This window comes from Schistocerca piceifrons, chromosome 7 (genome assembly GCF_021461385.2).
Source record: "Schistocerca piceifrons isolate TAMUIC-IGC-003096 chromosome 7, iqSchPice1.1, whole genome shotgun sequence".
NCBI lineage: Eukaryota > Metazoa > Arthropoda > Insecta > Orthoptera > Acrididae > Schistocerca > Schistocerca piceifrons.
In genome coordinates, this window is record NC_060144.1 from 252,763,286 (window position 1) to 252,791,158 (window position 27,873).

The 27,873-nt window shown below is 41.7% G+C and overlaps 1 protein-coding gene across 1 annotated transcript in view; it reads right to left on the reverse strand.

Annotated features, from left to right (window-relative positions):
• LOC124805608 (TNF receptor-associated factor 3) overlaps positions 1-27,873 on the reverse strand; it is a 57,587-nt gene that overhangs the window by 12,491 nt on the left and 17,223 nt on the right. Inside the window, exons 7-8 of the mRNA XM_047266175.1 lie at positions 10,831-11,014; positions 6,459-6,574 (exon numbers count right to left, since the gene is read on the reverse strand). Of these exons, the coding sequence (XP_047122131.1) occupies positions 6,459-6,574; positions 10,831-11,014 (300 nt within the window). The remainder of the gene's footprint in view (positions 1-6,458; positions 6,575-10,830; positions 11,015-27,873) is intronic.

Here is a 27,873-nt window from a genome sequence, read left to right on the forward strand (position 1 = left end):
CACGGGTCGCAATACATCTGAAATGTAACGTCCACTGTTCAAAGTGCTGTCAATGCGAACAAGAGGTGACCGAGACGTGTAACCGGTGGCACCCCATAACATCACGCCGGGTGATGCGCCAGTGTGGCGATGACGAATACACGCTTCCAATGTGCGTTCACCGCGATGTCGCCAAACACTTATGCGACCATCATGATGCTGTAAACAGAAGCTGGATTCATCCGAAAAAATGACGTTTTGCCATTCGTGCACCCAGCTTCGTCGTCGAGTACACCATCGCAGGCGCTCCTGTCTGTGATGCAACGTCAAGGGTAACCGCAGCCATGGTCTCCGAGCCGATAGTCCATGCTGTTGCAAACGTCGCCGAACTGTTCGTGCAGATGGTTGTTGTCTTGCAAACGTCCCCATCTGTTGTCTCAGGGATCGAGACGTGGCTGCACGATCTGTTACAGCCATGCCGATAAGATGCCTGTCATCTCGACTGCTAGTGATACGAGGCCTTTGGGATCCAGCACGGCGTTCCGTATTACCCTCCTGAACCCACCGATTCCATATTCCGCTAACAGCCATTGGACCTCGACCAACGCGATGCGATAAACCGCAATCGCGATAGGGTACAATCCGACCTTTATCAAAGTCGGAAACGTGATGGTACGCATTTCTCCTCCTTACACGAGGCATCACAACAACGTTTCACCAGGCAACGCCGGTCAACTGCTGTTTGTGTATGAGAAATCGGTTGGAAACTTTTCTCATGGCAGCACGTTGTAGGTGTCACGACTATCGCCAACCTTGTGTGAATGCTCTGGAAAGCTAATCATTTGCATATCACACATCTCCTTCCTGTCGGTTAAATTTCGCGTGTGTAGCACGTCACCTTCGTGGTGTAGCGATTTTAATGGCCAGTAGTGTAGCTTGCAGAGCAGAGGGATAAAGATTCAGAGGGAGTTGAATTTTGGAAATGTGATTTGGTAAAGATTAATTTGAGAAACGAACATTTTCAGGTAACGGTTTTGCTACATTGTTTGTCTGCGCGTAACTACCTTTGTCGGTTCGGATTAGTTTCACTGCTCAGCCGTGAACAAATAAAGTTATCATTTCACATAGCCTGTACGCAGAAGTTACAGATTTCCACTCCTTTACCAGTTCAATAATTAATCTCAACGCAGGCTCATATTCTTTCATAAGTAGCTATTTTTGTAAGAGTTAATGTAATTGTCAAAGAATAAGTTTCATTATTTGCAACATAGTTTTTCAAAAAAAGGTTAATTTCTTTTCAGTCATGTAACATGTTTAAATTGAACCACCATCTCCTCACGAAAGCTTCTTTCTGGTTAAGTGTATTGTAGCTTTGCACTACGCAGAACACAGTGGCTAAAGTCAAAGCTTAATCTGCTTAGAATAGCTGCACGTCATTGCCTGCACTGCACGAGCCTTCTTTTCTTTCAGGAAGTTTGCTGCTAAGCTGTAATTTTATATTCATCTCTTCGAGCAATACTAAGTTTCGGTTGCCACAGGTAAGTTGCAAAAGTTCGTTAGCGCCAATTTTACATTACTGTCTGGATAATAAGATCACTCACTGTTAAGATCTGTATTTCAAAATTGTTGTCAGGCTCAGATTTAAAGGGTGTTCAGATTCCATTTCATACGCAGACAGTTATATTGTTAGTGCAGTGTTAAATATGAGTGTGTATGTTTTAATGTTGGAAATTTAGTTAGTCAGTTTGTGTACGTTTATTCAAGGGTATTTTTACACGAACATTTTTTGATTATTTATTCTTTGAAAATTCATTTTGTAATTTTATGTTGCATTTACATTGTTAGTTTTGTGTGTTGGAACTGTAAGTCACATAATGTGACGTCACGCTTTGTTGCATTGTTCACTGCAATGCGCAATGCACAATTTCACAGGACAGCTTATTTAATATAAAGTTTTACGTTTTCTTATTATTTTGGTGACTTAATTCAAATATACTTATTCAGTTTGAGATGGTTAGGCTCCTCACTTTACCAGATAAAGCTTCGCAATTACAGCACTTGCATTGTTCAGATCACCACATATACGAGAAGTTTAAGATAGAGAACCAGTCCAGTCCAGGTTCAGCTCACGACAAATAAACATTATATTCAGAAAAGTGACAAAGTAAGTATGAGACTTACCTGTAAATATTTTTAATACAGAGATTAGAGCACTGTATGGTAACAGAGTGTCCTAGGAGGAACGGTCAATATTCAGGGTGGTGAAGGGAATGACCATTCGAAGGAAAAAGGTACAGTAAACATGAGTCCAAAAAATTGTAATCTTAAGACGGATGAGCACATCTTCATCTTCAGTACTGTGAAACAAAACTCTTCTACTTCAAGCTTTTATCTTTCCTTATTATGGAAGGCATAGTACGGTCAAAAACATGAGAAAATTGTCCGGGTAACAAAGGCTCAAAATGCATACTGTACCTTAAGAGCTGTGAACACTTGTTTATCTTGGATGATGTGAAACAAATCTCTTCTTCTGCGAGCTCTTTGCTTTCCATGTTTTTGGAGGTGACAGAATGGAGAAACACAAGAAAAATTTGGGATCTAAAACGCATATCTTAAGAGTTATGAGCACTTGCTCAGCAGGAGAGATGTACTTTACAGATTCGAAAATGAACAAGTGCTCATAGTTCTTAAAGTGTGCAATTTAGAGCTCATGTGTACGGGACTTTTGTCCTTAACTTGGTCCGTACTACCATCTCTCAAAATACACAAAGCAAAGAACTTTCTTCAGATGAGATCTGTTTCACAGTATCGAAGATGAAGTGTTCATCTCTCTCGAGATACGTATTTTAGAGCCCTTGTTTACTAGACTTTTTTCTTCAGATGATCGCTCCTGTCATATTCCTCAATATTAACCTCTCCTGGATCACTCTGTATACAGAGAGCCCCAGTTACATTTACCACCATGAATGTTTTTTTCTCTGACTCACGATATCGCATGGCTTATAGTGTATCGGAAATGCTGGAACCGTTAATTTCCACCCACGAGCCCCAATCGCTCGCACGTCATGTCCTACTCGCTGTGGATTAGATATTTCTCGAAAAATCCGACCTCTACAATGTTCCGAGATCCTAAACAGCCCGCTTTCCTCACTTTGTCAGCGTATCAAAATTTTAGAAACGTGTGAATTATGAGCAAAAGTAGTAACGCCCGGGCATTATAAAGGAAACTGTGGTATTAGTAGTTCTAATCTGGCAACTACGTTCCACAGAAAGCAATGCCGTTGTTACTTTCTTCTCTACATATTGAACGACTTTCGAAAAAGCATGCAGTCAGCATACCAGGTCATCAGGGCATGAATATAAGAAATAACTTTTTACAGTTTTGCATTTCAAGTGTTGTCCATCATCAGAATATCAGAGATGAAATTGACATTGGGTATCGTGTAATGTGGCATCTATCGTAGTAAGTTGTACGATACATGTCACTTGACACGATAGTCTGTATCAGGTTTTTCTCTCTTGTATTCTGATGATGGGCTAAGCCCGAAAAGGGAAAAAGTAAAAAGTTTTAATAAGTTGACCCAAGTTATTAGCGGCCGTCAAACACTGACAAGAACTCGTTTAGTTTTTCATATAATGGTTCCAGGTACCCTGCGCGGCCGCAAGTTAAGTTTAGGAAATCTCCGCCATTGCTCTCCAACCATATGAGGATGACGCGGTCATGGTCCGTATCGGTTATGAGTCACCTCTCATCCCTATGATTTTTCAATAGTCCAAAGGAATGAAAACTATTGCCTCCATGTGCAGCACATTGTTGCATTTCATTGGGTGGGAGGACTGAAGAATACTTGCAGTTGCTCCGAATAGAAAGGCAAAGATCTCTATCTTTACGGCACATTAAAGAAGCAAATCAGTGGTGAGTAGTTCACAATGAATGGTGACTTTGAATATCTAATGACATAGCTCCCAGAACGGAAGCAGAAACGTAAGTAAACATCTGTGTCTTGGGAAGCATAAGGTATTAATACGAGAATGCAGCCCTTCTCGGTGAATTTAATGGATGATATGTTCTCGAGTTAACAGCCATGTCATGACGTCTTATTGTCGCAATATTTCGATGAGGTTTTTATTCGTCATCTTCAGGCGATGTGTTGGGCTCCCGTTCAGTTCGTTCCTTCGTAGCGGCTGGACCGCGGACTCCTTTGCCGAGGGCCCAACAGATGTGCCAGTCTTTTCCCTCTGGAAGAGATAAAGAAGAGCTCCCACTCCACTCTGCGACACTCCTGGAACACACTCGGACCTCTAGCTAAACGCCAACAGGTACCACCATCCAGCACAACACACATCTGTGCTCACGAATGTCTTCGCATAGCGCGAGGCATACGCTGCAAGGAAAGTCTGATTATCGAGTTACAGCATATGAGCGAAAGCGTCTGCAGAATTGCTACTCGGAGACACAAATAATATGGGCTTTCCAGTCAAGCAAAGAAAAGAACAATCGAGAAATGGAAAACAAGCGCTTGGTCTCCTGCTGTATACACGGCCGGCCGCAGCCAAGACTGCCACAGTAACGGATAATCACGATTAAAATCAAGAAAATGCTTCGATCAGTCAAAGACCAATTACGACTAAGGCATTTGACATCTATAGAATTAGTTGCGAGTGTGGCGTGTAGCACATCGGTCAGACGGAGCTTTGCATCTCGCAGCGCTGTTCGGAACAGGTCCGTTCATCTCGGCCAAATCAGAAACGTTTGCAGTGGCAGAGCATCAACGAGGCACACATTTTGGCTCTTGAACAGACGAAGACGCTGTGCCGCACCAATGGATTGTGGGATTGGGTCATCAAAGAGGCAGAGGAAATACGAGTACATGACAATTTTGTCAACCGGGACAACGATTTCCACCTGTTTTCCGCGTGGGCAGTGGCGTTAGCGATGTCAGGAAGACCCTGGTGTGATAGTGGTGGAGCAAGCGGTCGTATTGCTCATCAGTGTGGGATCCGTACCAGATCGGTCTGACGGAGGAGATAGAGAAGATCCAAAGAAGAGCGGCGCGTTTCGTCACAGGGTTATTTGGTAACCGTGATAGCGTTACGGAGATGTTTAATAAACTCAAGTGGCAGACTCTGCAAGAGAGGCGCTCTGCATCGCGGTGTAGCTTGCTCGCCAGGTTTCGAGAGGGTGCGTTTCTGGATGAGGTATCGAATATATTGCTTCCCCCTACTTATACCTCCCGAGGAGATCACGAATGTAAAATTAGAGAGATTAGAGCCCGCACGGAGGCTTTCAGACAGTCGTTCTTCCCGCGAACCATACGCGACTGGAACAGGAAAGGGAGGTAATGACAGTGGCACGTAAAGTGCCCTCCGCCACACACCGTTGGGTGGATTGCGGAGTATAAATGTAGATGTAGATGTAGATGTAATAAACAGTCAGCACCAGGACTCGACGGCCGGACCTCGGTCCATCCTCCACAGCAGCAGTCGCGACATCACCCGTTGGGTCCTCGGCAGAGCAGTAACCGTTCCAGCGGCTATATAGGACCGAACTGTACACGAATGCGACACTTCACCTGAAGAAGACGAGTAGGAAACTCGTCGAAACGTTGCGACAACACGACGCAGCTGATAAACCGAGACCGAAGAAATTTTCTTCAGTTAAGGAACTGATATTGGGACAGGAATGGTTAGTATACGACACTGCGTCAACACAAATACTTTGGGATGAAGTATGACTTCAAGAGCTGTCGTTGCGTTATCCTCATACGACTGGAACATCCCTAAACGTCTAAAAAATTTATTTTATTTAGAAAACAACTAGACATCAGAGCGACTGATTAAGATATTCTGAATGATATCTGAGAACATTTCTAACGCAGTTACTAGAACAGAAAAACTGTTTCGTCAGTTGCTGGTGAGTGACCCTTTGAGCAGAACGCATGACCTAGAAAATACTAAAGCTGACATATTTCAGCGCGTATAATATCGTAATTTTCAGACACGTAACGGCTACACTATACGTATTAAATGCCTTCCGTGCGAGCTTTAACCACCATATCTATTATCATTCCCTGATATGTGACTGTATCTTCATGTTGACAAACATTCCGACCATTGCTTCTAGTAAGCTTCGTCAGGGTCGTAAAATTAAGGTACTCCACCCTCCTGATAGCCATTTATAACAAAATCCAAAACATTGACCAGAGTAACATCATGGCGTACATCAACTCCCAGAAACATTTTATTGTGAAATTATTGTTGGGATTTAAAACGCCATTCACAAAGAGTTCAGATTTGTAGCACTGGTCTGCATGAACAAAGATTGAGTTGAGGCATTGTTCCCGGGTTTGCTAAAGGAGCGTTGACAAATTTCCCGTTAAGTGAAGAAGGCACCTGAATAAAAATGACGGAATAAGAATATTTGCTATTCTATTGTCTAGAACGGTTTGCTTAATGGCTCCATAGAAAGTACTTCTTACCCTTAACTTGTGTCCGAACTGTTGGCTGAAAAATATAGGGCTATGAAGAACGGTATCATGCTCCTTGGCGTCTGCCATTTTCTGGTCGAAGTCCGTTATTTTCCATAGGAGGCGACCTGAAAAAATTATAAAAGTTCACAGTTAAATATTGACATCGTTCGTTATATTTACAACTGCACATGCACAGTATGGTGTAGCGTTTTGTAACTTACTCTCAGTTTTTGCGTACATTTTAGAGCATTATCCTTGTGCGAGGTGACTTTCTCGTGTAATATAGACTAGTGGTAGCGCAACAGCGAAACTCAGATTGCACCCAGTGACTTTTCCAGTTAGTGTCAATGTTGCTTGCGATAGAAACGATAAAATGTTGATTAAACAAACAGGGACTGCCTTTGTTGGGTACGGATAGAGGGGGAATTGGCCACTTTGTGTAAACAGTTGGTAGTTGGAATTGGCTGCTTTCTGTAAACAGCTGGTTGTTGGAATTTGCCACTTTCTGTAAACCGTTGGTAGCTGCGTTGGCCACGATCGACAGGCTTCAGGTTTCTGTTCTTGGCTGTAGTGGTGTTGCGAAACATAAGACGGAAGCTTCGGCACCTCTGGAGCCTACTACGCCACCTGCGATCCCTGATTACGCAGCGCAATCCGATTCGCACGTCTCTGATGATCGACACTTGCTCAACAATCATTAGCAAACCGTAGCAGAATCGCGAGTCTCTTGGTGAGGGGGCGAAAGTAGGTACCGCCAACACAGCTGTCCTCTTACGCCTCGAGAACATAACTGAATTATTGTCAATGCTGAACACACTTCTATGCCATACTGGATGCCTCACCTGTTGGGACCGTGGCCTATCCTCCAGAGGGGTTCGAACAAGGGAAGAGGTTAGGGGCTGCTTGTACTAGGGAGCCCCATTGTTGGTCGGGTGATGGATTCGCTTCAGGAAATAGAGGCTAGGTTGAGAAAGAGGGCCAGAATTCACTCTGCTTGTGGGCAGGGGGGATGGGGGTGGGGTTGAGGGGTGGTAGTGAGGGGGCGTGGTAGAGAAGGGGGGTGGGTGCGAGGGGGATCGTCCGAGATGTGGAAGAGGTTCCGCCGGCAGTGATCTGGATGCACTCGGTTGAAAATCGTGACTCATGTTGGCAAGAATGACGTCTGTAGCGTACATTCAGAATCCATCATTGGTTTCTAAAGGAAGATGGTAGATTTGGTGAAGACAGCTAATCTCACCCAGAGGCTGAAAGCAGAGATATCGTTTTGTAACATTTTTCTCAGAACCGATCGTGCTCTGGTTCGGAGCAAAGCAGAAGGACTAAATCAAAGGCTCAGACGATTCAGCGACAGTATCGCATACAAATTTCTCGGATGAAAACGTAGGACGTAACTTATCAAGGCAGGAGTGCACTACACGCAGGAAATGGGTAGCGGATTAAGTATGGCGTCCACATGTGAGGTTTTTAGGATAGAGAACCCCCTTCACAGGTCCAATAAGGCTCGTCCGAGTTCAGACTGAGTAGCAGTCACCGTACTGGATCGAAGAAGAAGACATTAATCTAGTATTAGTTAACTTGAGGGGCGTCTGTGAAAAGGTTCCGGAACTAATGTCTCTTATTAATGTTATCGGTGCTGACATAGTAATAGGGAGAGAAATCTCGATGACACCATACGTCGGTAGGAATGAAATTATAATCAGCACTGGAATGTATATCACAAAGATATGGTGGTAGAGGTGTGTTTATAGAAATAAAAAATACTACAGTACATAGTGAGATTAGAACAAATTCCGAATTGGAAGTAATTTGGGTAATGATAAGTGTTAAAGGTGGTCATCGGATGCTTTTACAGACCCGCTACCTCTGCAGTAGTAGTGGCGGAACATCTGAGGGGAAAACTGGAGAATATTTTACGTAAATGTCTTGATTATGTTACAGTTTTAGGTGGAGATTTTAACTTACCAACTGTAGATTGCGACAGACAGTACGAACAGGAAGTCGCATGAAACTGTTCGAAATGTCTTTTCCGAAAATTGCCTTGAGCAGTTAATCAGGGAACCGACATCTTTGACCTTCTGATCACAAACAGACCCGGATCTTTCTACTCACCGTAGATAAGGGAATCGGTGATCATAAGGCCGATACTACATCATTAAATACGGTTGTAGTTATGAATACAAACAAAGGCAGAAAGACCTTTCTGTTTAGCAACAGCGACGAGCGACAGATTTCATGTCCGGCACTGACAATGTTGAGCGTCAATGTACAAAGTCAAGAGCAAAATACAATACACCTTAAACACGTGTGTCCAGAGAAAATTTATGAGGGACGGAAATGGCCAGCCGTGGTTCGGCAGCCACGTTAGAAAACTGCTACGAAAACAAAGACAGTTTCACGTCTCCGCAAACAAGCACAGATTCCTTTCTCTGCTGACGGAGAAATGAGTAATTCCTTTCCTAACAGCAAAATCAGCACTTTATCAAATCTAATAGTGAGATTATTAACTGGCGCTTCGCCAACAATGTCTTACAACGCTATCCAACGATGTGGGCCCTCACAACACTCACCAGAGGGTCTTCCCGCCACGCAGTTCTCAGTTGAGAGCAAACCTCACCTCGTTAGCGATCGCTCTCCATACAGTCAATCACTGCGCCTATTACAAACATAATACCTCACACTCTTCGGGTCAGGAAGCTGTCAGCCACCTGCCTTCAGGCCATACTCAGTTCAGTGAAAACTTCTAGAACACGGTCTGACACTAGACAATCAATTTAAAAAGCCGTTGGCGTCTTCACAATCAACACGCCTGCGAATTGGGGCCAGTTCTATTTATTTTCGCCGCCTGGGATTGCAAGAGCGGTGAAAGACAATGGGATAAGATAGCTGAAGCATTAGAGGACGAAGGACATCACTTAAGCTGGCAATGGTGAGAGTGCTCTATCAGTATGAGATATACAGAATGCTCCAGGATGTGTGGTCAGTATCCGGCAATATAAAAGGAACGATCATTCGAAGCAAGAAATTCTACTAAAATAGGCTGCAAATGTATACCACTAAAGCTAATAACTGCGACACTGTCAAATAAACTTTTGTTACAAGGTCTTTGCTTCTCGTATTTTGGGAGGTAAATGCTTTTCAGAAGGTCGTACCTATAGCATTATTTGCTAGTGTCAACAATAAGATGTAAACAGCAAAATGCCATGGTCATGTGGTTCATAGTACACATATAAAAATAGTGTGGAGCTACAGTAGTTGTGATTCAGTCTTGTATGACTGTCATTTCACCAGACTTAATTGATCTCAGTCACTTGAAGGCAGAGACTTTATTGATAACTGTTTCTTAAGTTTGTGACAGTTAAGCTCCTGAGAAAGAAAATGGAAGGTTCATTTTCTTTTCAGTAAACCTATTATTCACAGTAACCCTGAGCGTCAATTTTCCAACGTCTGAAGTAGGCTGACAGTTGTGACAAGGACAAACATAATTCACCAGCTCAATCGCGACCACTGGCTCCAGCATCACCACTCACAGTTCCGTCCCATAGATTAGCGCAATGGATACATATTTTTCGTCGGTCCGTCTCCACCATCGGCTCCAACGTCTCCTCTCAACAAACTGTCCATCAATTGCAATGACAATAAAAATTTGTTGTAGTTAAGAGAAGTCACAGGTGACCAGTTAAAGTGTATAATCATAATATTTTGCAACGAGGATCACCGTATGTTCACTTTTTCTCCAGTCCTTGGCGATGGCTTCCAATGGCTTATTCCATCATTCGGTATCGAAGATAAGCAATTATTGTTTCGTCCGAACATTAGCGAGGGCTTACACGTTTCTCCCCACCTGTGACGGCTTCCACGTTTTTCTATCACCATTGGTGACAACTTCAAGGATTTCGTTCCATCACTGGCGACAGCTTCAAACTACCCCGAGGAACCTTATTAGCATGTTTCGGAAAGCAATATTAAGTAATGTAACTATGAATATACTGCAACCATTACGTTTCGTTGGCGTGGAGATGTGACGACAAGGATTAGATACTTACAGCGAAATTGGGCAACCACTCTTCTCACTCTCCATGGAACGGGTAAAAGCGCTAATAACAGCTATAATCCAAAGTACCCTCTGCTGTGCACTACCCAGTGATTTACAGAGTATTGATGTGTATACGGCTGTAGCTATAGAAGGAGCAGTAGGGCTGTCAGCTGCTGACAGAGACTCGATATACAAACCATATATGATGCAGTACCTGCGTAGATTTGGGAATTGTTGGCACAAGGAAGGTAACAGCTTCAATCCAGTCGAAAGACTGATAACTGAAAAGACCTGATAACTGAAAAGAACAAAAAAAAGTGACGTTAGGAGTAGACGGGCGTTGAGTACCTGGCACCTGGACTGCGTGCCTGAGGTCCTGCTGCTGGACTAGCTGCTGGTCCATGTCGGCCAGCCTGGAGGCCAGTGAGGCCACCCTGTTCTCCAGTCTCTCCAGCCGCGCCTCTTGGTCGCCCCAGACGCCGCTCAACGCCACGTTCTCCTCTTCCATACGTTTTTTCAGCGCCTGCAGTTCCTGTAAATCCAAATGCAACGACGCTGTGACGGATATTAATGAAACATTTACTGGTTTAATAATAACCTGGCTACATTAGCTTGTAGTAGTTGAAAAGAGATAAATTGTGGCTATATCTGAAGACGAAGTAGTGAAACTGGTTTGGTTATATTACATGTTTATTATGAATGATTAGGTTCATTGTGCTCCATTTTCAATATTTGATAAGAAATTTCGGTATAAACTGATGTTATGCAGATTTTGGTAGAATTGGCGTTACTAACAACAGCGTTGTTAGGACTTTTATGATATTAGAATACGTCGCGGATTCAGAATTTTAATGATGGACTGCATCTTATGAATATTTTATTATAATTGCCGGCCGCTGTGGCCAAGCGGTTGTAGGCGCTTCAGTCCGAAACAACGTGAATGCTCCGGTCGCAGGTTCGAATCCTGCCTCGGGCATGGTTGTGTGTGATGTCCTTAGGTTAGTTAGGTTTAAGTAGTTCTAAGTTCTAGAGGACTGATGACCTCTGATGTTAAGTCCCATAGCGCTTAGAGCCATTTGAACCATAATTCAACACATCTCGTCCTCAACCACTGGAGCGTTACTAACCAAACCTGGTACACAGATCATTTACTACCCGGTAAGAATGTTTTGGAGGGAGGGAGGGGGGGGGGAATATGAACCAACCACCTGTCAAAGCGGTGGGGTTATGGTTGGAAAATCAGTGTAGCCCACGACACGAAAATACACTTAGTTTAGCCATCCAGTATTTGAGAAAGAGAGTACTTAGTGACTTTCCACAAACTTCGTACATAATTTCGTACCTTTACCAAATTTTTCTCGCTGACAAACCCCACAACAAGGGAAGGAAGTTTATCGCGTACTACATTTTCGCTGTTCACGCAGTGAAACTGCCGCATGAGGCGTGACGTTTTAATTTATTCCTCCTTTTCTACTTACTCTATTCGTGACACATTTTGCAGGCAGTATTACATATACCACTGCATTTACCAAAAAATTAAATCATTGTACGACACTTAGATTAGGAGATATGACGTCGTAAACACTGAAATGCGTGAAAAATTACCGCATCATGGAAGACGTTTAAAATTATTGCTCCGTTGCTAATAACTCTGTTCCCAAAGCTTTTCGCAGATAGTATTCATATCTGCCGCTGAATGAACCTACAAAAGTATACCACTGTACGACGAATGGCTCAGTACTTATGACGTCAAATATTGAACTGCGAAAGAATTTGCCACATCATGAATGACATTTTAATTTATTTCTTCATTATTGTTTACTCTATAAGCAACACATTTTGCACATAGATTGCACTTATACCGCTGTATATACCTGTATATCATTGTGAGACACATAGTTCAGAAGATGTGACGTTAAATACTGAGATGCATGAAACACTGCCGCATCATCCATGACAATTCAGTCTATTACTTCTTCGCTACAGAGGAAAAATATATCATTGTACATGACATAGTTTAGGAGATGCGACATCATAAACATTGAGCTGCATGAAAATGAAACTACGGGGCGAAATTTGCAAGATGTAGATGTGAAATATTCGAACAAATACGACTGCAATATGTTAAATATATGTGACATATATTTGACATGTGCGTACGCGGGCAAAGTCATGGGTGAAAGGCTCATCCTAAACCCCTGGAACGATTTAGATCAAATTTGGTACTTGTAACAGATAGCTACGGGAAGCAGGTGGTAGGCACAGATAGGAGGAGGGGGAGTAGGAGGAGGAGGAGGAGCAGGAGGTGGACAGAGGTAGCGGGGATGGTGGACAGAGAAAGGGGGAAGGAGGAGATATACTAACAGGTAACTGGAATAAATACATACCTGGGCAACGCCGGGTACTCAGGTAGTAGTAAATACATTGTCTGGATCACAACTTCTTTTATTAGTGACTATCGGTTACAATTGCGCTGCAAATCACCTTCAGTCTGGTGCCACAAAGTGCAGTTTGTTAATAATAAAGTAAATGAAAGCAGTGGCCAATAGTTAAAGAACTTGTGATCTAGAAGGTGTTCGTCTATTGATTTTATTTCAACACGTGTTTGTGTCCTAACTTCAAAAAATTCTATTAGTTTCTTGCAAGTAAGAGCTTTTTCTTTTTCTCTGGGAGTCTTCAGTTTTCTGACCATTTTCATGTGATGAATTGCGCTTTCGTCTCTTGTGTCAATCTCTCCACATTTGCGTACCACATATAAGAAACGTTCAAACTGTATGAATGCCTAAGGGACTAAACTGTTTAGGTCGTCGGCCCCTAGACTTGCACACCACTTAAACGAACTTATGCTAAGAACAACACACACACCCATACCCGAGGAAGGACTCGAACCTCCGGCGGGAGCGGCCGCGCAATCCAAGACAAGGCGCCTCAAACCTCGCGGCCACTTAGCGCGGCTACCACATACATCAATGTCGTCAATTATTCGTTGAATTTTCTCCAAACACTGTCTTCCTCTATAGTTTCACCCTCTATCGCATCCTCAAGTACCATCAGAGCTATTCCTTCATGTTCTATAATACTGTCCCCTCTTATTGTCGATGTCTTACACATTGCTCCGCACAGAGTCTGGAGGTAGCTTCCTCATTTCTTATCAATACACCCAATATCCTTATTTAGTACATCTTTTCCCGTTTTCCCACAGCCCATAGTAAGGGCAGTGTTTGTGCTTCAAACGTATACTCTCAGAAATTTCTGAGGCCAATAAAAAATACCTGTTTTGCCAAGGATGCCCTCTTGGCCCGTGCTAGTACGCTGTTGCACAGCAAATTCAGTTACCTGGTTCACATACAAATTTTTAAAGTTATTTCTTGGCGCGGACGCGAAGGAACCATTTCCGGCTCATAGCGTGTTTCACAACCGATATCTGGTACGTGCAACGAGTGCTTTGTTGCACAAGACAGACTGCTGCTAGTAACACATCGCTACATCAAGCCGAGCCGTAATCGAGATGCGCAAAGTATGAGAACACTATGGAGGCGCAACCTGTAACTTCCGTTATCAGTCGCTCAGCGGCGCCCTGTTATGGACGGAAAGCGTGAAGTCAAAGGGAACGTACAATAGCTGAGATACCACAATGGAGACAAGTCCACTGACACCTCGAGAGAATGACAGCAAATGACCGCATCACCTGGTATGATGAAGTGATGTCCGGTTTTAAATATGAGCTTCCCTGAAGTCTCACTCTCAGTGCTTCCATCTCTTATTGCGACAGAATGACAGTCTCGGTGGTTATAGCCTGACTGGCGAATTGTGATGTGTTGTCTGCTGCCGAATGAAGACTTCGCCTCCGAGACCACAGACAGCCGGCTGTAGAGGGACTTAGTCACAGCAAACTGCGACTGTTGCAAGTTGTCGCCTTGACTGAACAGGACGTGGGCGTAAAAGAGCCATACCGACTGACTGCAGACTACCGCCTACAACCTATTGGGCGTGACACCGGTGTACCGCCTCGCTGGCTGTGCATAGTACCGCTTCCCTGGCTGTGGGTTGTGTCGTCGATCTGGATCCGTGGCTTTCGCTTTTATGGCACCCACCGTCTGAAACATTCTGCCGGCATCTGCGTAAGCACACATTCCTCTTCGAGAGCGCTTAATGAAAACCAGTCTAGGTCAACACGGAACATCTCGGTGGGCAGTGCCTTCCTCGACACAGCCGCCATGGGCACAGCACTCGGTCGTGGCACTAACCCTGGGCAGTGTTTATGTCTTATCAGCAAGTCACACTTGCTGATAAGACATACGCTGTGTGAGCGCTTCTACGCCAGGTCGCTGACTGCAACTCTGAAGATATGACTCTGCACATTTTACACATTAAACATATGTTATTTCAGATATTGCTCTTTCACTGACCCTGTAGGGCATATGACAGCCATCTGCACCATCTCAAAAGTTTGGTCTCCTACAGCAGTAACGTCACCGTTTCACCTGTTGAACCTCCACCTCTTCTAAAAATCCTGCCGCGAGGTGTGATCTACACTGCTGTTTACCTCTTCCTTGCTTCATCCATTATGTCCTGTTTTGTTTCCAAGGTAACTCAATTCTGAAACCTTTCTGAAGCAAAGATCGCATAAATATTTCTTTACTTAAAACAACCGGTTTCAGCAAACTTTGCCGTCGTCTTCAGGTCTTATAAAAACCTTTTTGTTATGAAATGTGTCATTTTAAGTTGGTCTTCACGCCAAGTAGTCAAGTGGATAAAAAACAGTGCGTTATAAAGGGTTTATCATAGCAGAATTCCTTAGATTCGTGTACCACGTGGGTTCCAATTTTGATATTCCGTTTATCGCTAATGGTACTTCTGCTTTGCTCATTATTTCCTTTTGTCTTTGGTTTACTGTCACGCCATGGCGAATACTCATTAGGCTGTTTATTCCGTTCGACACCTCCTGTAATTATTCTTCAAATTCACTGAGTATTGTGGAGTCATCAGAGAATCTTATCACTGGTATCCTTTCATTGTTAATGTTAGTCCCACTCTTGCACCGTTCTTTTATTACTCTTCACCCCTCTCTTATAGCCTTTGTAATCGGATTCCTCCTCGGCCTCCGATTCTTACTGTTAAGTCTTGGTTCTTTTACTTATTGTATATTACCTGTCTTCCCTATAGATTACATCTATTTTCCTGAAAAAATTGAATCTGTTGCACCATTATTCATCATTCATTATCGAACTCTTATTTTGGGTCTACAAATCCTATGATGGTGATTCTTCTTAAGTCTTGCTTCCATATCATGGTCCGAAGTACCCCTATGATGCCTGTACCTTTCCTAAAGCTAAAATGATCGTCCACTCATGACACTTTTAACTATTTTTTGCCCAACTATCCAGCAGATAGTTGTTAGGTCGTTGCATTGTCCGAAATGGGAAGACTATTAAAGCAGCTGATATAAAGTGACCACTACGGGCGCTGAACGACCATTTTCCAAGTAATTCTCTGGTTCACATGATTCGTAATCCTCACTTGTTGACTCAGAGGAAACGAAACCGGCAAAACCTGCAAATATTTCAGAATTCGAGACGAGAACAGACGCCAACATTGAAAGGTGGCTACACTGAGCCACAGCGCCAGAGATTGCGCCAAAGAGTATTATTCCGCCGCCTCCGCTGGCAGTGCTTGTCGAGAACTCGTAGTAGTGAGTGCTTGCTGAGATGTCGTAGTGAAAAGTTCTTGTCGAGAAGTCATAGTGGAGAGTGCTTGTTCCATGTTTTATGTAGTTGTTTGATGGGATAGACAGCAGATGTTGTTCTAATGGAGATATTGTAATGATTAGAGTGCTTTGCATCAATATATATGAAGGTAACAAAACTCGTTTTTTTTTCTTATTTTAATGTCGTAAATAATGCGTCATTACAGGTTCAGTCAACAAAGTATCTGGCTTGTGTTCTTGTATTAGAGTGTAATTCTGGTTTTCTTGCGCAATTATAGTATTTCTGTTTTCTTTTAATTACTTCGGTATAAATGGTATTTAAAATTTCTTGTCTTGTTGAAGAAGAACCGTGCCAGATGTGTACGTTGAATCACACTCCCACACACAGAACAACTACACTTGTGCTTTGGTTTCGTACGTTTTATAGTTGCTGGGGACTTAATTAATTAATTGTGTAACGGAAATTTTCTTTCATTCTTTGTTGTTATTCTATGCAGTCAGATTGCGTACAAATACTAGTCAGGGCCAACCGTTCACGAAACAGCGTAATCGGACATACAGCTACAAAAAATAAAAATTATTTTCATTTGTATAAATAAGCCCCCATGCACGTGGCGACCCTGCCAGGATCGTCCCTTGGAATTCTTCTGATTGTAAAAATAGTAGACAGTAGTATTATTGTAGTAATTTGTAGTTTAGTAATTGTAGTCTATATTGCATGTGTAGATTTGGTAATTGGCATTCTTCTAATGGTATTTTTCAAAATTTAATTTTTGTTGTCTTGTCTACGGGTTTGACAATTTAGTGCAATTATTTCAATTGTTCATTAATCGTGTTTGAAGGAAACATTTCGTATAAATGGTATTGTTGGAGATAAAGAGTCATTGTGTGTAATTTTCGTACAGTGACGAGATTTGTATGTTTTAGAAATGATTACGCGATCGATGAAAAAGGCAAAAATGATGGATAGTGAGAATGACGAAATTGTTGACATGGCGAACTCGCCAACACAGGAGAACAGTGTGATGAATAATGAAGTGGAAAACAATTTAATAAGTCGGGAAAATAGTCCAGAACCATTTCAAAATTTTTCTCAATCAGAAAATTCACAGAATACGAGATTAACGATAGAAGATTCTGAAATAGTGTTGAACACATGTAGCTTTACAGCTATGACGAAAGAAGTTGGTTTCGCGGGAAATGTTAGGGGTGAAAAGAATTTCGAATCAATTAACATGGAGCAGTTGATGGGTGCTATATTACATTTGGGATCACAGATGGGAACTTTGCGATCTGAAATTAAAACTGATATAGGAACAATGGAAACACGGTTAGACTCACTGGGATCACAAATAGGAACAATTAAAACTGGTATGGGAACAATGGAAACACGGTTAGACTCACTGGGATCACAAATAGGAACAATTAAAACTGGTATGGGAACAATGGAAACATGGTTAGACTCACGAATAGGGACATGTTTCAAAAATATGAAAGATGAATTAAAGAAAGAAATCAGAGAAGAAGTACAACTGATTTTGAATTCTCACAATAATAGATTAATTGCAGTAGAGATTATACAAAAGGAACAGGATAGAGAACAGGAAGAAAGAGATCGCGTGATAGTACAAAAATATTCAGAGTTAAATTTACAACGTGCACACGATAAGGAAGAAATATTTGAGAGAATCGAGGAATCCGTACCAAATGACAGATTAAATAACCTAACACAACAATATGAACCGTTAACTACCAAATGTGTCAATACTGAAACCCGAGTCGCGACACTTACGGAAGACGTAAATAAACAGAAAGAACAAATAGGTGACTTATCGGAAAGAGTTGAGGAGATTGCGGATAAATTGACAAGTCTTAGTTTAAATGGGGACAGAGATTCAGATGATACAGCACCATTGCCATTTGCAGAAACCGAAGAGTACCAGAATATAAATAAGCATGTTGAAAATCAGGGAAAATTTAATGAACGCGTCAAAAGGGAATTTGAGGCATTACGAAAGCAAGTCAAACAAATTGAAGGCGAAATCGTAGGAAAAGACAGCAAAAGAAATTAAGAATCACAGATACCAGAGGGGTTTGAAGAAAATAATTTGTTTCATTTACGGGATGCAACAAGAGAGCGCCAGGCGCGCGAACTTGACAATAATCAACATTGGGACTGGGACAGACGCGGTAGGTCATTGTCGCCACGAGGCGAAAACTTTGACTATAACACTTTTTGACTGTTCGGAAATTTAAGATCTTCTGCAATTCTAAGAATGACATATATCCATGTTCATGGTTAGATCAATTTATGTACGCACTCCCACCAAATTGGCCACCAAGTCACAAACTGGAATTTATGTGTGAATATTTAGAAAACGAACCGGCGACGCGGATGCGTGCACTCATTAGAGATTGTAATAATCTAAATGATTTTTATCATGCAGTTCTATCGGCATATTGGTCCGAAAACACGCAAGACAGAGTCAAACACAGTCTTATTATGCAGCGTAATTTTAAACAGTCTGAGTTCCGCACGCCGGCAGAATACTTTGAAGACATGATTCGAAAGAATCAATTCCTGTCCAACCCTTATAGCCGCACTGAATTAATTCGCATTTGTTTAACTAAGCTGCCACAACCATTAAGACAAATTGCTTTAGCCGGAAGATGTAAAGACGACATTGAGACTTTTAAGACTTTGCAACAAGAACTTGAGTATGACAACGTCGACGGGACTTCTTGTAATTTTTTCAGTAACAGTAATTACAATAGATTTTCAGAGAAAAGGGATAGTGATCGTAACGGACGTTATAGCGGTAATTTTGAGAATGACAGACGAAACAGACAGGACAATAGATACCAGCCTTATGACAATAACAGACGTTCTAACAGAAATTACACAGACAATTATAATAACGGTAATTCCTACCGGAATGATCAATCATACGGAAACAGTAATCGGTATCATCAAGACAGAAATTATACATACAGTAATAGAAATTCGTGCTACAGAAATAACCAGGGTAGTAGATACAACAATAATTTCAGAAGTGACAGTCGAAATTACACAAGAAGTAGTCGTTCAGATAGACAGGAAAATAGAGATTTTTATAACAGACACAACCAAGAATTTGTATCTAACAGACAGGAGGGACCTAACTGGCATCCTCCACGTGACAGAACTTCAGAGAGACAAGTGCAAATCGTAGAAATTGATCCGCGAAATGACGCGAATAATCAAAGACGTGACGCAAACAATCGACAATGACTTGCAGCTTCGGCTTCTGGCAGCAATATAGACGGTCCAGAAAGTAATGACACTACGACTTTACACTACGTACGCCTGGAAGACATGAGAGACATTTTGCTAGACGAAAAGGAAAATAATGTAGACGCATTTTTACATCCTGTTATTGAAGTATGTGTGGGTAAGAATAAGTTCACTGCAGTTTTAGATTCTGGGAGCCCACTGAATGTCATTAGTGAATCAGTTTTTCGTATATGTGTAAGAACTATTGCTTGCCCTGTGTTACCTGTTTCTAAAACTACAATTCGAGGAGCGATTTCTGGAAAAAGTGTGGAAGTCAAACAACAGACCAACTTAAATTTCATTTGTCAAGGATACGAATTTTCTGCTAATTTTATTATTGTTCCATTACTCAGTACACAAATTATATTAGGTATGGAGTTTCTTAACACACGTAAGGCAATTTTGAACTTTAAAGAAGGAAGTGTGAATTTGACTGTTGCCGGAATGCCGAAATATTTGAAATTTTTCGAGTGTTTAACAAGATCTGAATCAGATACAAAATGTTTAAGGTTTCTTACTTCTGATGTTTTCGTTGAGCATTATGACGACAGTGTGTTTATTCATGACAATGACAATAGATACAGAGACGCGATGGATGATATAATTAATAGCGAAGAATTAATTAATGAAAAGGTTAAGAAAGCTGAAGTGCCAGAAGACGTTGCAAGAGAAGAGCTGCACCATATTTTGGCTTCACATGCTACAGTATTTAGTCATCACACAGGAACTATACAAGGCCTACAATATTCATTTAAAGTAAAAGAGCACACACCATTTCGGGGGAAAACGTACGCTATTCCTTTGGCTTACAGAGACAAGGTTAAGAGTGAACTTCAATACATGATAGATCAAGGCATTATTGAGCCAGCAGTCAGTCCTTATATCAGCCCATTACACGTTGTTCATAAAAAGGATGGGTCAATTCGTTTGGTTCTGGATTCCAAACAGATAAATAATATCATCATTCCTGAAACTGACCGTCCAAAAAATTTAGATGAACTTCTTCAACATTTCCATGGAATTAAAGTTTTATCCACGATTGATATGCGCGCAAGTTTTTGGCAAATAGAACTCCATCCTGATTGTAGAAAATATACTGCCTGTTTAGCCTTTGGTAACTGTTACCAGTTTCGGAAATTACCGTTTGGACTTACTGTATCTTCTGCAGCATTCATTCGTAGTTTAAACGAAATCTTACCTGTTTATCTTCGTGACAATATTACTTCATATGTTGACGACATTCTTATTGCTAAACGTTCTTGGAGCGAACACAGCAAAATTTTGGATTCATTATTACGTATTTTTGCACGAGTTGGGATTACAGTGAACTTGGAAAAATCTGAATTTGGTCGTTCTCAGGTGAAATTTCTCGGTCACATTATTTCTACAGAAGGTATTCTTCCTGATCCAGAGAAACTAGACGCTATTCGTAATTATGCTGTTCCTACCACAAAACGTGATGTTCGTAGTTTCCTTAGTGTCTGTAATTTTCTTAGATGCTTTGTTAGATTGGACAATTTGGCCACACCTCGTTTATGTGAATTATCTGGAAAGAATTCTAATTGGTGTTGGGATGAGGAAGCTCAGACAGAATTTGAACTACTTCGTGATGCTTTAGTTGCTGCTCCACTTCTTTCACATCCGGATTTATCTAAGGATTTTTGTTTGGCGACGGACTCATCATACAAAGGCCTAGGTGCACATTTATTTCAAGAGAGAGAAGAAAACGGCGTTGTAGTACAGAAAACTATTGCATTTGGAAGTCGTGTTCTCTCTAAATCAGAAAAGAATTATTCGATTACGGAACTTGAATCCTTGGCTGTTGTTTGGGCTTTCACAAAATTTCGCATATTTTTGTATGGCAGACATACTAAGGTTTACACCGATCATCGAGCTCTGGAATTTCTTATGTCGACAAAATTAACTCATGGAAGATTGTCACGACGGGCGCTGTACCTACAGGAATTTGACTTTAGTATTGTTTACATACAGGGTTCTTCAAATATTGTTGCTGATGCTTTATCACGTGCACCTATGGGTTTGAAACAAAGTGCTGAAGAGGACTGCAAGGAAAACAATTATTGTTTGATGTATATTCAAGGTGTTGCGTTTGAGAATTTTATTTCTTCTTCGCTCCAGGACATCGCTAAGGAACAAAATAAGGATCCAATCTGAAAGGACATTAAAGAGAAGTGGAGGAGAAAGGAAAGCGTAGCGATTAGACAACATTATTTAGTTCGCAGTGATATTCTTTTTAAACGAAAATCGGTCGACAACTCTGTTTGGTTAGTTTGTATTCCTGATGAGTGGGTTAATAAGCTGATTTGGTATACGCATTTCAGTTATTCACACTTTCGTCCCAGAAAATGCTTTCATAAATTACGAGAAAATTGCTACTTCAGTTCGATCTGTTCTTGCCAAATGCAAATTATGTCAAAAGGCTAAGCCGCCAACTATTTCTCACAGAGCACCGTTGTTTCCTATCATTCCAAAGAAATTGAAGGAGATGGCTGCAGTCGATTTGTTCGGTCCTGTGGTTCGTTCTACTAATGGTTTTGCGTACATTTTCGTAGCAGTGGAATTGACATCAAAATATGTGTGTTTTACAACTTTACGCAAAGCAACAGCTTGTTCAGTATCTAACGCTTTCATCAAACATTTTCTTAAAGAAGTGGGTCATGTTGATAAGGTTATATCAGATAATGGATCACAGTTTCGCTCTAAAATTTGGCTTCGTACTCTACGGCGTCGTAAGATTAAACCAATTTTCATTTCACTTTTTCACCCTCAATCTAACGCTTCAGAGAGATGGATGAAGGAAATCAATAAATTGTGTCGTCTTTATTGTCATCAGAATCACAGAACTTGGGATCATTATCTTCATATTTTTCGAAACATTCTGAATGAACTTCCTAATGACTCAACTTCTTTACCGCCTATACTGATATTAAAAAACAAAGCACTGACAAATCGCATTTCTGAAATCGTTCCTTTTCAGCCTACACGGAAACTGCGGCATTCTGAAGTTGTGAACCTGGCTCTGCAAAATATTGCTTCTGCGGCTGCTAGAAGAGAGAAATCAGCTAAACGTCCTGGTCGTTTAAAAACCTTGTCAGTTGGTCAAAAGGTGTTAATTAAGTCTCATCGTTTGTCTCACAAAGGAAAAGGCTTGTGTCGCAAATTTTTTCTTCTTTATAACGGTCCATATAGAGTTCGCAATATTATAGATGATAACACTGTTGAAGTAGAAACTCTTAAATCTCGGCGCTCTAAGGGAATACATCATATATCTAACGTTAAAATTTTTGTGGAATGACAGACTTTCGAGAAACCAACAGTTATACGTAAACATGCAGAGAATACAAGGATACCGCGCTGTGTTTTGGCGGCGGCACATACTCAAAGCAACAGTCAAGTCTGCGCGCCGCACAAGGCAGTCGTTGACCGCAAACAATTACTTCCTACGTCACGCGCCTACAGCTGATCGAGCGCTCAGTGCGAATGCACTGACAGCCGTAAACAAATACACAGTCTAATTTCTCCGATTAAATTCAGTATAAAGCTATAGTGACTTGATGAATTATGTTATTAACGTTCAGTATTTTTGAGGATACGGTTGTATAAAATATTTAAGAACTTCAGGTAAATTCTGTGCATGTCCGACGTTAGGACGACTTGCTATCGAGAAAATTTCAGGAAGAATGTAATTTCGAAGAAGAAACTAATATACTAAAAAGGTAACTATTAATTAAGTTTATTTTTCAGGTAACATATTTCCACTTAGGTACGTACTTTGGACGTAATTTGCTGCTCGCGATTACGTGATTCAGACTTTGTGCTAAATTTCATGTTCTATGAATTTACTTGTGAAGCAACGTGCTTGCGTACATTAACTGATTTTGACAATGATTGATTAATGAGTAGGGTTGTTACTTGTGTATATTATGCATTGCTTGGCTGCTATGCTCTTTTACTGATGTCACATTTTTTAATTATGTGCCTGCTGTACTTATTTATTTAAATTATAATTGTCACATGATTAATTGTGCTGACTGTAGTTATGTATGTAAGTTATACTTTGTGATTTATCTGCTTGCGCCTTCATGTTTACTTATTAAGATTACATATGAACATTTATTTGCTTATGCTGATATGATGCTAATGACCTGTTTATTATGTAAGATATATATTTGCTGCTTTGCAAATGGATTGCATATTTTTACATTTCTGTTTGTTGTCATAAGTACTCTTTAATTTGGTACACTACTGGAAATTGAAATAAGAACACCGTCAATTCATTGTCCCAGGAAGGGGAAACTTTATTGACACATTCCTGGGGTCAGATACATCACATGATCACACTGACAGAACCACAGGTACATAGACACAGGCAACAGAGCATGCACAATGTCGGCACTAGTACAGTGTATATCCACCTTTCGCAGCAATGCAGGCTGCTATTCTCCCATGGAGACGATCGTAGAGATGCTGGATGTAGTCCTGTGGAACGGCTTGCCATGCCATTTCCACCTGGCGCCTCAGTTGGACCAGAGTTCGTGCTGGACGTGCAGACCGCGTGAGACGACGCTTCATCCAGTCCCAAACATGCTCAATGGGGGACAGATCCGGAGATCTTGCTGGCCAGGGTAGTTGACTTACACCTTCTAGAGCACGTTGGGTGGCACGGGATACATGCGGACGTGCATTGTCCTGTTGGAACAGCAAGTTCCCTTGCCGGTCTAGGAATGGTAGAACGATGGGTTCGATGACGGTTTGGATGTACCGTGCACTATTCAGCGTCCCCTCGACGATCACCAGTGGTGTACGGCCAGTGTAGGAGATCGCTCCCCACACCATGATGCCGGGTGTTGGCCCTGTGTGCCTCGGTCGTATGCAATCCTGAGTGTGGCGCTCACCTCCACGGCGCCAAACACGCATACGACCATCATTGGCACCAAGGCAGAAGCGACTCTCATCGCTGAAGACGACACGTCTCCATTCGTCCCTCCATTCACGCCTGTCGCGACACCACTGGAGGCGGGCTGCACGATGTTGGGGCGTGAGCGGAAGACGGCCTAACGGTGTGTGGGACCGTAGCCCAGGTTCATGGAGACGGTTGCGAATGGTCCTCGCCGATACCCCAGGAGCAACAGTGTCCCTAATTTGCTGGGAAGTGGCGGTGCGGTCCCCTACGGCACTGCGTGGGATCCTACGGTCTTGGCGTGCATCCGTGGGTCGCTGCGGTCCGGTCCCAGATCGACGGGCACGTGCACCTTCCGCCGACCACTGGCGACAACATCGATGTACTGTGGAGACCTCACGCCCCACGTGTTGAGCAATTCGGAGGTACGTCCACCCGGCCTCCCGCATGCCCACTATACGCCCTCGCTCAAAGTCCGTCAACTGCACATACGGTTCACGTCCACGCTGTCGCGGCATGCTACCAGTGTTAAAGACTGCGATGGAGCTCCGTATGCCACGGCAAACTGGCTGACACTGACGGCGGCGGTGCACAAATGCTGCGCAGCTAGCGCCATTCGACGGCCAACACCGCGGTTCCTGGTGTGTCCGCTGTGCCGTGCGTGTGATCATTGCTTGTACAGCCCTCTCGCAGTGTCCGGAGCAAGTATGGTGGGTCTGACACACCAGTGTCAATGTGTTCTTTTTTCCATTTCCAGGAGAGTATATAGAAATGCTGATAAACTGTGTACAAACATAGAGTTTTGGTCACACTATGGTATTAATTATAGATTATTCGCTTGGCAGAGCCTCGTTATAGGAATTGTGCTGCATCCACTTTTTGACATTCTGTTCTCTACTGGTATATTTACTCGCTATTGCATGTTTTGCTTACGCTCAGTGCCTTGTATTTTTAAGATAAGAAAATGAACTGCTATAATTCGACGAACGACATTGGTACAAGAAACTTCATAGAAGTCACATGAGCTGGAGGTTTTATGAAAGCTGTATAAATTTATGCTAATAGGAAGGAAGCTAACGACATGACATACCGATACTAGGTTTAGACCATTAACAATTATTACACTGCATTCTTCGTGAGCAATTGAAATAGCAAGTGACATCTTGACACAAAAAAATACTCCACATGTTTGCTTCTGCCATGATTCTTGAAGTGGTGTACACACTGTGAAATATTATGATCATTCACACTCCGTAATCATACTTAATTACTGAGTGTTATTCGAACTAAAGTCTGTCAGAGGTCGTGTATGCATTTCTTTTGTTTAATGATGGACAAGGTAACCAAAATGTATTTTATAATTCATAATGAGTAGAAGATTTGGGTCAGATGGATTACACAGAGGTTGTGTGTGGACACTGTGTCTTCGGATTGCATGGGATGATGAATTGAAGTTTGCACTAGGATTTTATCTGTACTTGTTCGAAGAGACTGACTAGAGGTAAGAGTTCTTATGGAAGTGAAATAATATTGGTAATAAGGTTTATATGTATCGACGTGTTGAAGAGGTATTATTGAGGTATTGAGATTATGTGAAGTTGATGATTATTGGAGTTTTGGTGGACAAGAGGTAAGGTAAATGATATTGATGATAAGGTTTATATGTATCGACGTAAGAGGTATTATTGAAGTATTAAGATTATGTGATGCTGATGATTATTGGAGTTTTGGTGGATAAGAGGTAAAGTAAGTGAGGAGCATTTCTTTTTTGTTGGTTTATATGGAACAAGGAGGATGAAGATGGCAGACTAGAACACTCAAGTAGAAGGAAGATTGTCTACACACACACTTTGTTAAATCACTAAGCAGTATATACTTTTTTTTTGGAGAGAGGAAGCATTTGCATATCTTGGCACACTGACAGTTATTCAGCAACCGTACATTTTGATCTGGCTTGGCAAACATTGGTCTTGACATGATGACTATGACGTTGACTAACTATTATTGACTGTTATACATTGCTGCCACTACTACTTGATACACATGTCGAACATCAAACCTTGGACAGAATTGCATTTACACAGTTAACACTATTCAATTACACAGTAGTACTTAATGTGGATGAAAGATGAGTGAGTGTGTTTTGTGTGTTTTCCTTTCCTATCCCAAATAAATGGTACCGACTTATCTCCTAAATATTATTTTACTTGCTTGTTGTGGCTTGCACTGACACCCATAAATATTATAGGTTTACTGATATTTGTGTATTCGTAATAGTTAAGATGACAATTATCTGATATCATTTGTGTGTTTCTTATAATTTGTATGTTTAGTGTAAGAGCATTGAGAATAATTTTGTAAAAGCAATTGCGTGTGCATTCAAACTATTGTTCATGCCTGAACTGTCTGATTAGTGATGGTGAATATTATGGACTATTACCTGCACTTGTTCAACATAATGCGTGCCACTTAGAAATGTTTAATTTCTGCTGATGAACTGTGTGATCAGTGATAGTGAATATTATGGACTGTTACTTGTACTTTTTCTACATGATTGGTGCCACTAGAACATGTTTAATTTCTGCTTATAAGCTCTGATAAACAGTGTGATTAGTGATAGTGAATATTATGGACTGTTAATTGCACTTTTTCTACATGATTGGTGCCACTAGGACATGTTTAATTTCTGCTTATAAACTCTGATGAACAGTGTGATTAGTGATAGTGAATATTATGGTCTGCTGTCTGGACCTGCTCATCATTACTGTGTGCCACTGGTGGAACTGCTTCTACTGAAATGATGTAACTTGTTGGTGTCTGCACCTGTTTAACATTGCTGGGTGCCACTGATGGAACTGATTCTACTGAAATGATGTCACTAGTTGGTGTCTGCACCTGTTCAACATTACTGGGTGCTACTGATGAACTGCTTCTACTGAGATAATGTCACTTGTTGGTGTCTGCATCTGTTCAACATTGCTAGGTGCCACTAATGGAATGGTTCTACTGAAATAATGTCACTTGTTGGTGTCTGCACTTGTTCAACATTGCTGGGTGCCACTGATGGAACTGCTTCTACTGAAATGATTTCACTTGTTGGTGTCTGCATCTGCTCAACATTGCTGGGTGCCACTGATCAAACTGTTTCTACTGACATAATGTCACTTGTTGGTGTATGCACCTGTTCAACATTGCTGGGTGCCACTGATGGAACTGCTTCTACTGAAATGTCACTTGTTGGTGTCTGCACTTGTTCAACATTGCTGGGTGCCACTAATGGAACTGCTTCTGCTGAATGATGTCACTTGTTGGTGTCTGCACCTGTTCAACATTGCTGGGTGCCACTGATGGAACTGCTTCTACTGACATAATGTCACTTGTTGGTGTCTGCACTTGTTCAACATTGCTGGGTGCCACTAATGGAACTGCTTCTACTGAAATGATGTCACT